Source organism: Hylobates moloch, unplaced genomic scaffold (assembly GCF_009828535.3).
Source record: "Hylobates moloch isolate HMO894 unplaced genomic scaffold, HMol_V3 SCAFFOLD_9, whole genome shotgun sequence".
Classification (NCBI taxonomy): Eukaryota; Metazoa; Chordata; class Mammalia; order Primates; family Hylobatidae; genus Hylobates; species Hylobates moloch.
Genome location: NW_026652284.1, coordinates 12,016,138 through 12,028,637, shown reverse-complemented (window position 1 = coordinate 12,028,637; position 12,500 = coordinate 12,016,138). Strand labels below are relative to the sequence as shown.

Below are 12,500 nucleotides of genomic sequence, written 5' to 3'. Positions count from 1 at the left end.
GAGACATTCCGGTCGGGAAGGGCAGGAGGTTAGAAGGTGGGTGCCCCGCCAGGGCAGTCCAGGGAGACCCAAGGACAGGAGACGCTGGCTGCACAGCACAGGGGCGCAGGAATAGGACGTTTTGTTTACAGGCTTTTGTTATTAAGGAAATTGCTGTCAGTCAAGGTAATTCTAGCTCAGATGAGCAATAAATATGCTCCCAGCTAATCTTATGGGGATTTTATTGGCACCCGGAGCAGAGGTTCCTTTACCCTGACTACTCCCTCCCCTCAAAGCAAAGTCCTGCTCCCCAGCGGCTTCCCCCTAAGCATCGTGAGGGACTTGGGTCAGGCTTTTAAAAGTCCACTCTAAGTGAACACAGAAGAGGTCCGGGCAAAGGTGAGGAGTGGCTTCCTGATCCTACCTGGAGGCCGGGGATGACCAAATGACCTGAAATAAAACCCCGGGTGACCTGGTTGGATCAAGGCATACGCAAGCTCCCCCGGGCCTGCTCCACACTCAGGGGTGATCACCTGGCCCGCGGGCGGCCCGGGCAAGGAGGAATGTCTCGAGAAGGCAGCCGGCTCGCCGGAGTCGGTTCCAGCGTGTTCGAGTTACAGCTGCGAGCCCTCAGGGACACCGGCGGCAAGTCCCGGCTTGCAGAGAGGGGAGCCAGTCCCGGGAGAGCGCGAGTCCCGGCGAGCCCGAGTGCGCGCCTTATGCGCGCTCCCCGCGACGGCGCAGGGGGAGGGGAGGCCGCAGCAGCCACTCAGAGGAACGGTAGTGAAGCCTCCCAACAACTTTAACTGTCAATCAGGCTTAATGGGGTATTAAAAAAATGGGGGGAAAAGGGGCCGCCCTCTCCGCGACGCGGCTGCCCGGGGAGCGAATGAATAGGGCCGCGCAGACCAAGGCGTCCGATCCACGCGCGCTCCACACCCGGACCCTCTCCAAGTTGGAAAGGACAAAAAGAAGGCAATAAATGCTAAAAAGGGAGAGAAGGGGAGCTGGATCGAGCGGCAACTCCCAGCCTCTGCTGGAACAGAGAGGGAGGGAGGGAGCCGGAGCGAGCGAGCGCTGCACGTAAAGAAACTGACACCCGGACCCCCCACTTCTCCTGCACGTTGCTGGCAATCAGATCGCGTTTAAGCAATTTCCTGAGCCCAAGAATAGCAATGAGTCGGGAGACTTTCGCGGGCTGAAATTGGGAGCTCCAAGCACTTTTTCCCCCCACTTTTTTTTTTTTTTTTTCTGGGGGCGGGGTGGGGGGGGGGGCGCTACAATTTGGAAACAGCTTTTTTTTTTTTTTTTTTTTTTTTTAATCTTGCACTTTGAAACCGCGGGACCGAGGCAGGGTGCGCGCGTGTGGTTGGTGCCTTTTTTTTTTTTTTTCTTCCCCTCCCTAAACTCCTCTGTCAGTCTGTAAACATTACCTGAGAATTCCCCAGCCGAAACGGCTGCTGGGGCAAGAAACTTCTTGTTAGAACTTTCCACCTCCGGCTTCCCCCTCCACGTCTTTTACCGTCCCAACCTTAGGAGACGCTTTTTCTCCCCCAGAGGAGAATTTATCTTTTTTTTTTTTTTTTTTTTCTTTTTCTCACCCGGTGCTTTGCATTTGGGAAGAGGTGATTTCAAGAGTGGCCAGGTGGAACGCCTCTCTCCTCCTTATTCGGTTTACTATTTATTGTTCGGGGTGTTTTTTAATTCCTGTATTGCTCGGCCCGGGGAGTTTCGCCCCCTGCCTGGCTCCGCGGCGCGGAGGATGGTGTGGAAACGGCTGGGCGCGCTGGTGGTGTTCCCTCTACAGATGATCTATCTGGTGGTGAAAGCAGCCGTCGGACTGGTGCTGCCCGCCAAGCTGCGGGACCTGTCGCGGGAGAACGTCCTCATCACCGGCGGCGGGAGAGGCATCGGGCGTCAGCTCGCCCGCGAGTTCGCGGAGCGCGGCGCCAGAAAGGTACCAGGCACTGCGACTCCAGGGAGTGGGGGGCCGCAGGGGCGGGGGTGAGCCCACCTGCTGCCGCTGCGGGATCCCGCGCCCGGGAGCTGAGAGTCGCCGGCCACCCCACTTCTCTGCGCCACCCACGAGTGCTGAGCTAGTCGGTTTCACCTTGTAAATTTCCCGGGCACCGGACTGTCTTTTTTGGCAGGTTCAGAGTTGATCCGCTCCTTTGGGATCGGTGGCTGGCTGACTGGGCTATTCACCCCCACCCTGAAACTTAGGAGACCCACCCATTTCCCACATTCCTGCCTCCCAAAGGAAGGTGTTGTGCCCCCCTCCCCCGCCTTCCCCCCTTTTTCTTGCCGCCACCCTGGTGAGTGCAGGGTGTGCGCACTCCTGGGTAGAGCTGGGAGCCGCCTGCTAGCTGGCGCCTCGTATTTTCCTTGGCAACCCGCTACCCAGCCCCAACCTGGGCGGCTGCAGCTCTGAAAACACGAGAGGGGGTACTTGGTTTGGGTTTGAAAAGGGAAGAGCGGTCTTGGATGTAGTAGTCTGGCCGGACCGACACTGAGAGGCCCAGGTGTTTGGAAAGCAGGAAAGAGGAGGGCAGGGTAAGCAGCTACTGATAAAGAGCCCTTGTTCTCACCTTCAACCCTGTCCCCTCCCCCCAGTACACCCCCCAGGGATCCCTCCCCATTTAGCTGGAAGGTGGTGCTGCAAGGAGGGTCCTGCCCACCAGACACGGCCTTTAACTTTTTGGTGGTCCTGGCACCCCTTGCTCCAGGTTTTGGAGACCTGGTGCCAGAGAATGGGGAGAGTGAGCAGGCTGTCACCCAACTCCCAGCCCAGGCCAGGCTGACTCACCCGGTGACCAGAGCCATCGGGAGAGGGAGGCAGGCCAGGCTGTCTCCAGCCAGCCCTGTGAAGAGGAAGAGAGAAAACAGGGAATTAGTTTGAAACTTAAACTGTTGTGAACTAGGGGGGTGAAAGGGCCGCAAAGCCAGCTGATCTGACATGGAGCTGCATATCTTGGGGATTAAGTAAATATGTACTGTAGAAAACCAAACCTGCATGTAATTCCAGGTTGCTTTTGTTTTGTTAAATACTGCCCTGAGATTTACAATTCCTCCGGGGTGGCTCTGACTGGGACTGAACTTTGGAGCCTGAACTATCAGCCAAAGCCGATCCGATTAACTCTTCCCTAGCCGGGCTGGCCGGAGCCTGTGGTGGCCAAGCTAGCAGGGGTCTGGCTGTCCAGGACTCCCTCTTCTCCTTGGGTGGTTTGAACAGCCGCTTGACCTTGCATTTGGAGGAGGAGTTGGGAAGTGTTTTTAACCCTTGGACACAACGAATAAGGGGAAATCAGAGTTGTTCTCAGCAGTTTCATTTCCTTGAGGCGATGCCCCATAAAAGGGCTCCCGAAGCTCTTTGTGAAGGGGTCTCAAAAGGGCAGATGAGGGTGTCCTTTGCGGGGGGGATGTGGGGTTTGGGACAATTGCATGTGATTGTCATTCTTTAGCTGTCTGCATCCCACAGAGACTTTTTTCTGAGTCTTCCAGCTGGCCCAAGTCCTGGGTCTCTTTTACTGTTCTTGTAGCTGACTACAGTAGGCAGATGAGGAACTCTTAGTCAATCTGGAAAAACTCGACTGACTATAAACAATCCTAAACTGAAAGAAGTGTATGGCATTGGGGGGTGGGTGTGATAGTACAGAGTGGAGCCTGCAAGTTCACGCACCGAGAACCAAACCCCACCTAACTTGGACTGGACGTCCTCTTCCAGGGAATCCAGCCAGGGCCAATTAGAAATATGTCTTAAATTGGTGTCAGGGTCATCAAAAACAAAAACAGGATCCATGGGGGCCTGTGAAACTTCGAGTGCCATTCATGCTTGGTTCAGTCATCTGACTCGTCAGGATGACCAGCAGCGCTCCCTGTAACTCAACATTATCTGACCAATTACTGGAGCTACACTTTATAATGAGGCTTCTGTTTGCTGTCATGGTGGGGAGTTTGGAATTGTGGCTTCTTGCCTAACACCAATGAGAGGACTTTGGGACAAACCCCCAGAGCCAGGAGTGTTTTGGGGCCTAGTGGGGTTGGGAACAAAGGGTCAAGTGTTGAGGGAGTGGGGAATTTATGGGTTGGGGACAGGTGTAAACAGTGGGCTTGGGGGTGGCCCAAGAGTACTGGACCAGAGAGGGCCAGTGCCACCCGCAGCCTGCAGTGATACTAGACAGGGGGCGGCTGTGTGGAACCACAGATGACGTTCCTTCTCCTCTTGATGGAAGTGGAGGCTGCATCTGAGAGCTTCCCAGCCTAGATTCTGGTGGCTGCATCTGAGAGCTTCCCAGCCTAGATTCTGGTGGGATTGGATCTGGGGGGGGAAGACCCCAAAAAGAAAAAAAAAAAAAAAAGGAGTACCAGAGTCTCTGCAGAGAGCTGATATGTCCAGGAGTTATTTGTTTATTTGGGAAGGAGGGAGAGTTGACAACCCAGTTTCCCATAATGACCTTGAGTTAAATAGGATTTGGCAATATTTGTGGGTGGTGGTGAGCCTTAGGGTGCAAAGGTGGCCCAAATAAGCGAGGGTTTTTTTTTTTAAAGGCACACTAAGGCTGTAAGAATTTGAAAGCTCAGGACACATCTCTCCTTACCCACAGTGCACTGCGGCAGACAGAGGCAGGGCCAGTCATGGTTAGGGTCTCCAGGCGTAAATTAATTTTCTATGCCCTCCTAGAATTCCTTCCACAAAAGCATTCACAAACCTTAAGCTTATTCCCCTTCCCTCCAAGGGAACTAACTTCTGGCTAGTGGTCAGCCCAGGCTCCAGTCTTTGAGTTTGACATGGTGTTAGCAGGAGCCCCTGGGAGGACAAGTGGACCGTTCATTTAGAAGTATTTGTAGGGGCCATTCCAGCCTTTGGTTTGGTACCAAGCAAGTGGCTGGACGAAAGTCTTGGGCCATGATTGCAAACCTTGGGAGGTGGGCAACATACATGGGCCTAACACCACGTCAAGAACTCCAGGACCTTGGCTGGGAGCAGTGGCTCATGCCTGTAATCCCAGCACTTTGGGAGGCTGAGGCAGGCAGATCACTTGAGGTCAGGAGTTCGAGACCAGCCTGGCCAACATGGTGAATCCCCATCTCGACTAAAAATACAAAAAATTATCCAGGCATGGTGGTAAGCACCTGTAATCCCAGCTACTCGGGATGCTGAGGCAGGAGAAGTGCTTGAACCCAGGAGGTGGAGGTTGCAGTGAGCCTAGATCACGCCATTGCACTCCAGCCTTGGCGACAGAGCAAAACTCTGTCTCAAAAACAAACAAACAAACAAAAAAACTCAATTCCCATTTCAGAGAGGTAGTCTGAGGGGAGGTATTTCCGGAAGGTAGTATGGGAACTGGCTTGGAGTTCTGTCTTGCTGTCAGTGAATTTACAGCATGTGGATACATAGCCCTGTTCCTAAAGCACCCAGCCAGGAACTAGCACTGTAAGTAGATTTATGAACCCCATTCTCCAGCACTTCCACTCAGCAAGTCCTGTGTCCTTCCCATCCCTAGCCCTGGGGCCAGCCCAAGCTCATAAGTCCCTTGACACCGTCTCTGAGAGACCTAGCTTAGCAAACCTACCTGGGGTATCAGTTCGGTGTTTGGCACAGCTCTGGGCCTGTAGGAAAATGTAGCAAAGATGAATAAAGACCTAGAGTGTGGCCAGGGGCTTACAGTGAAGGCACAAATCACCATGTGTATGTGCTTCCTGTGGTTACCATGACAAATTAGCACAAACTTGATGGCTTACCACAACAAAATGTAGTTTCTCGTGGTTCTGGAGGCCAGAAGTCTGAAATCAAGGCATCAGCAGGGTTCTGGGTTCCTCTCCACTCGAAGACTCTAGGGGAAGATCCTTCGTCATCTCTTCCAGCTCCTGGTGGCTCCTGATGCTCCTTGGCTTGTGGAAGCATGGCTCCAATCTCTCATTTCATCATCCCATGGCCTTCCTTGCTGTGTGTGTCTAGGTCCCATCATCTCCTTTTTTTCTTTTTTTTTTTTGAAACAGAGTTTCACTCTTATTGCCCAGGCTGGAGTGCAATGGCGTGATCTTGGCTCACTGCAACCTCTGCCTCCCAGATTCAAGCGATTCTCCTGTCTCAGCCTCCCGAGTAGCTGAGATTACAGGCGTGCATGCCACCATGCCCAACTCATTTTGTATTTTTAGTAGAGATGGGGTTTCTCCATGTTGGTCAGGCTGGTCTGGAACTCCCAACCTCAGGTGATCCACCCGCCTCAGCCTCCCAAAGTGCTCGGATTACAGGTGTGAGCCACCATGCCCACCCCCATCATCTTCTTATAAGGACACTAGTTATTGGATTCAGGGCACATACTAAATCCCGTGTGATTGCATCTCAAGATCCTTAACTAGTTATAGCTCCAAAAACTCTCTTTCCAAATGAGGTGACATTCTGAAGTTCTGGATGGGCATGAAGTTTGGGGGATGCCACACGGTGGAAGTGCAGAGGAGCAGTTAATTTATAGCAAGCACTCATGAAAGGTTTCATGAAGGAAGGAGCATTTGACTGAGCCTTGAAGAAGGTCAAGAGTTTCAACCAGAAGGGGTGTGACAAGGGCAATCTAGGTGCAAGAAACCACCTGATCAAAAGCTCTACCTGGCTGGAATTGTGGGAGGGAAGTGGAAAGGGAAGCAAGAAAATACTGTATTGTGGGATAAGGAGGTAAGCAGGGAGTTTATACCTCAGACTCTGAGTCAGGTCAGTACTGGTGAGAATAGGAAAAGAGAGAAAGAGAAGAGAAGGGTCCAGACAGGTCATCTGTGGGTCCCTAGAGTCATCAGGCCAAAACAGCTGCACTAACCAATTTACAGGGGAGAGAGCAGTGGCCCGTCTCTCCATCCTCACTCTGTGCAGCCTGAAAGCAGGCAGGTAGGCTACATGTTCTACCTGTGACATCTAGAAGTGTTTCCACTTGGAGCATCGGTCACAACTGACCTTACAAATGAGGCTGTCTCATGAATAGACAAACATCTTCTTACTCCCCTAGGCCCTTCCCTTGGGGGAACAAGGGTGGGTGTCTACCTCTGGGACCACGCCCCCCTGCAGTCTTGTTCACCTGTGCAGGAGGCCAGAGACTAAGCTTTTATTTATTTATTTATTTATTTATTTACTTACTTATTTATTTATTTAAAAATAGAGACGGGAGTCTCGCTATGTTGCTTAGGTTAGTCTCAAACTCTTGGGCTCAAGCAGTCCTCCCTTCTTGGCCTTCCAAAGTGCTGGGATTACAGGTGTGAGCTTCCACACCCGGCCAAGACTGGGTTCTTGACCCTGGAAAAGTTACTACCTTCTCCAGGTTGCAGCTGAGAAGCACACCTATAAAATGAGAGGGGTTACAATGATCCCTAAGATCCTGGCATGCTCGAAAATTCTCATCTTACAGATCAGTCAACCCAAGAAAGCAATGGATTACCAGGCTTCCCTGAGTTGCAAGCGGGAGACTTCCGGGTGAAGAAAGCATCTGTCCCCATCACTGATGATCTCAGGCTTTGCTAGTCATCAGATGCCACCAAATGAAAAAGAAGCAACTCAGAGTTGGAAGATGTGCTGTGCCCCAGCTCCGCCGAGCCCCACACCCATTTAAAACTCCTCAACAGGTAGCCGTCTGCCATGGATTTATTTCAGCTCTTGCAGAAGACGTTAATATTTCCAAACTGTCGCTTCTAAGGGAATAAGGGACCCAAGTTCCCTAACTAGCATGTCAAACAAAATTTCTTGTTTTTTTCTCCTAAATTCACCAACTTGTCTATTTGGGCTTTCAGGAATGCCTCCTCCATCTAGTAATACTGAATCTGAGTCAAGTTCATTTTCAGTGTACCCAGCCCTTCTGCTAATTCTCGTTTCGACTTCAAGCTCTTCTGAGCTTCCATCTTTTCAGAAGAAGTGCACTTGTTTATGGCTGCGCAGATCCCTTCCAAGCCCTTCTGATCTCTGCATCATTGCAGTTACTTTCTCTGGTTCATTTCCATCTTGGTACTTGCCGAGGCCATCTGCTTTGAGAAAGTGATCTCAGCTGTATTTATGAGGTGTCCTTTCTACCCAGGAAGTGTATCTGGTTGTCACAATCGCCGTAACAAAAGCCCTTGTCTTAACCTGCCACTACCAGCGATATCCTGCCACAGTTTTGAGTATCAGTGCGGGATGGGTCCCACACACTATACGTTCTCCCTTATCCTTGGACAAAACCATGAACACACCTAGAATTTTATGAGGTCGTGCCCACCGTTGTCTTCAGGAGACACAATCCAAAAATATAAGTCCATAAGATACTTGAAACATTTCAAACATATTATTCAGATGAATCATGAGGATTAGGAAACAACTGAAGCCCATTGGAAATGAGAAAAATGAGTCTATTTAGACACTAGCATGCCCAAATGTGTGCTCATCTGCTGTGGCACCCCTGAAATGAGTGAGATCTCAGAATCTGAAAATGAGCACATGCCTACATTCTCAACAAGAAAGTGCCGGGTTAGCAAATGAATGGTTGGTGGGAACTCATTCATTTATTCACTTATTCATACATTCGGCACATTTATTGAGCACCTACTATATGCCAGGCGCTGTTCTGGGCACTGAAGGCATGCTGGGAGCAACGCAGATGAAAATCCCCACCTATGTAGTGAGAGCTGGCATTTTAGTAAGAGAGACAGATAGAAAGCAAGACCAGTAGAACAGTATATTCTCAAGCCTGTAATCCCAGCACTTTAGGAGGCTAAGGCGGGCAGAACACTTGAGGTCAGGAATTCAAGACCAGCCTGACCCAACATGGTGAAACCTCCGTCTCTACTAATAATACAAAAAAACCCAAAATGCTGGGCACGGTGGAGCGCACCTGTAATCCCAGCTACTTGGGAGGCTGAGGCACGAGAATTGCTTGAACCTGGGAGGTGGAGGTTGCAGTGAGCAGAGATCATTCCACTGCACTCCAGCCTGAGCAACAGTGGGAGACTCTGTCTCAATAAATAAATAAATAAATAAATAAATAAATAAATAAATAAATAAATAAATAAAACAGCACATTGAATTGTCATCATAAACAATGAGGAGAAAACCAATGAGGCAGGAAGGATGGGAATGCAAGGGCCTGAGATTCTAGGTAGGGTATAAGGAAGGTCACACTGAGAAGGAGACACGAGGAAAGACCTGAAGGAGGCGAGGGCATGGTGGGAAGGGAGCAGTAGCGTTCCAGGGAGAGGACAGAGCAAGGGCTCTGAGGAGAGAGTGGAGTGTCTGAGGACCGAGAGGTGGCCAGTGTGGCTGGAGCAGTGAGTGAGTGGGGAGGAAGAACTAAGGGGGACAGGTTCCCATGTAGGACAGGTAGACCTAGCTGGCCCCAGGACTCAAGCGTCATGCCCTCATCCAAGCCTTAGCAGGATCCCCTGGCTGCTGTGACAGGCAGGCGGTGGAGGTGTCAGGCCAGGAGTGGGGGACCTGCTAGGAGGCTGCCGGATCTCCATGCCTCCTCCAAGAATATCACCCAGACTTGCTTCGCCACCTTCTTTGAGAGCTTCCCGGAGCTCAGGGAATGCTGTCAGCATTGCACTAGAGTTTTAGAGGATGCTGAGGGCCTCCTCTGATATCTTTACCGTCAAGATGGAAGTGTCTGGGCTGAGGGAAGTGGAGAATCTAGGCAGGCCAGGGTGGCACTGTTGGAGGGGGTGGGAGGCAGCTGGCATCCAGCCCTCGGGGCTCTGCTGGGCAGCCCTGCTCCTAGCCAGATCCTGATCTTTCTTGCTGGTAACTTAGATGAGGAGTGACAACCAGCTTCAGGGTGACACGGCTCCGAGGAATCGTGACTATGTTGCCCCAGTTCATTGATTCAGCAAACTAGGCCTTGGAGATGCAGCAGGGAACCTCATAAACAAGGTTCTCTCCTTGTGGCACTTAGTGTTCCTGGAGTGACCACCATCCCCAGATTGAAAAATCTGACACTGTGGAAGGATGAGTTGACACCAACAAGCAGGCTTCTAACGGCAGTAGTGCTTAACCCCTCTAAATAAAAGCAGGTAACTGTGCTGGTGCTCAGAGTGAAGGAGATGCTTGTCAGTCCTGCTTTGTCAAACGACTTCTGGGGCATTGTGTCCATGTGGGCCAGCACTTTGACAGGGCCCTTGACCAACTGGAAGGTATACAGGGAGCAGGCTGGGTGACAAGGGCTAGAAGCCATGATGGGTTGCATGGCAAATCCATGGGAACATAGTTGACTGCTTAAGAGGCAGGAGAGGGTATCAGCTGCATTCCAGTACCACAGAGGCATGGGACCTGTTCTAGATGGTTCTGGAGGCCCACGCTAGGCCCGTGGGGAGAGCTCGAAAATGCAGACCTGGGTCCTGCAAGAGAAACACCTTCCTGCCCTTTGGAACAGGTTGCTCTTTAAGCAAACATGGTGTCGAGATTTCTGCATTGGGGGAGGTTAGGTTCTGGACAACCTCCCGGGTCCCTTCTACCCTTTGATTCTGTGAGTCATTGTCATGATGTCAGTGAGGGCAATGACACAGGCAGGGGCAGGGGGCAGGAGGAAAAGAGGACACCACCATCAATCAACCAACACTTGAAAATTAAAAGGAGGCAGCCCTTCTCAGCATGACTTCAGCAGGATCCTCGAGCAGTGATGTCATTCCTTTGTCCAGGCTTTCCAGGGTGCTGGGGAGCAGGGAGGAGGCGAGAGGGTGCAGGGTGGGCACAGACTCACATCCTTCACTCAGGCTTACACTCCTGTGGCTTCCGAACTGGATGCTGATGGCTTCTTTGCGTTCCTAGTAATATTCATGACCGTGGTGCTCTACATGTCTGTGGTACCATACGTGATTGGTAATATACATGACTGTGGTAATATACAAGGGGGCTTCAAAAAGGTGGTGGAAAATGGAATTAAAGGATGAAAATAAAAAATATAGGCCAGGCACAGTGGCTCACTCCTGTAATCCCAGTACTGTGGGAGGCCGAGGCGGGCAGATCACTTGACATCAGGCATTCGAGACCAGCCTGTCCAACAGGATAAGACCCCATCTCTACTAAAAATACAAAAATTATCTGGCACGGTGGTGTATGCCTGTGATCCCAGCTACTCAGGAGACTGAGGCAGGAGAATCACTTGAACCTGGGAGGTGGAGGTTGCAGTGAGTGGAGATCTCACCACTGCACTTCAGCCTGGGCAACAGAGCAAGACTGCGTCTCTCTCCCTCTCTCCATATGCACACACACACACACACACACATACACACACACATATATACAAATATGTACATTTTATTTCTCAACATAAGCTTCATCAAGTTACAAGACACTTTTGTAAGCAATGATACCAGCCATCTAGTCCACCCCTAAATAACTGAAGGTCCTGAGAGTTCAGCCATGTCAATACAGCCTTTTTTTTACATCATTAGCTGAAGAAAAATGCATGCCCTTTGTCTTAGTCCTTTCTCACATTGCTATAGAGAAATATTAGAGACTGAGTAATTTATAAAGGAAAGAAGTTAATTGACTCACAGTTAGTTGACTCGTATGGCTGAGGAGGCCGCAGGAAACTTACCATCATGGCGGAAGGAGAAGGGGAAGCAAGGCACCTTCTTCACAAGGCGGCAGGAAGGGGAATGAACTTAGGAGGAACTACCGAACACTTATAAAACCATCAGATCACGTGAGAACTCACTCACTGTCATGAGAACAGCATAGAGGAAACACTCCCATGATCCAATTACGGCTACCTCGTCTCTCCCTTGGCAGATGGGATTATGGGGATTATAATTCAAGATGAGATTTGGGTGGGGACACAAAGTCTAACTGGATCACCCTTTAAAGATTTTTTAAGATTAGGAAACAAAAGGAAGTCAGAAAGAGCCAAATCAGGACTGTAAAGTGGATGCCTAATGATTTCCCATCAAAACCCTCACAAAATTGTCCTTGTTTGATGAGAGGAATGAATGGGAACCTTGTCTTAGTGGAGCAGGACCATCTGGCGAGGCTTTCCTGGGTGTTTTTCTGCTGAAGGTTTGGCTAACTTTCTCAAAACGCTCTCATTATAAGCAGATATTATTGTTCTTGTCTCTCCAGAAAGTTAACAAGCAAAATGCCTTGAACATCCCAAAAAAACTATTGCCATGACCTTTGCTCTTGGCCGGTCTGCTTTTGCTTTGACTGGGCCACGTCCACCTCTTGGTAGCCATTGCTTTGATTGTGCTTTGTCTTCAGGATTGTAGTGGTTAATGCTTCATCCTCTCTTACAGTTCTTTGAAAAAGTGCTTCAAGATCTTGATCCCACTTGTTTAAAATTTTCATTGAAAGCAGCCAGATGTGGTGGCTCACGCCTGTAATCCCAGCACTTTGGGAGGCCAAGGCAGGTGGATCACCTGAGGTCGGGAGTTTGAGACCAGCCTAACCAACATGGAGAAACCCTGTCTCTACTAAAAATGAAAAAAAAAAAAAAAAATTAGCTGGGCATAGTGGCGCATGCCTGTAATCTCAGCTACTCAGGAGGCTGAGGCAGGAGAATCGCTTGAACCTGGGA

The 12,500-nt window shown here is 50.5% G+C and overlaps 1 protein-coding gene across 2 annotated transcripts in view; it reads left to right on the top strand.

Annotated features, from left to right (window-relative positions):
* The first annotated feature begins 897 nt into the window (after positions 1-897).
* DHRS3 (dehydrogenase/reductase 3) overlaps positions 898-12,500 on the top strand; it is a 50,098-nt gene continuing 38,495 nt past the window's right edge. The window contains exon 1 of one of the 2 annotated variants that reach the window (XM_032758975.2): positions 898-1,936. In XM_032758975.2, the coding sequence (XP_032614866.1) occupies positions 1,742-1,936 (195 nt within the window). In that variant the 5' untranslated portion in view covers positions 898-1,741. The remainder of the gene's footprint in view (positions 1,937-12,500) is intronic. The other variant, XM_058444528.1, reaches the window with a different exon arrangement.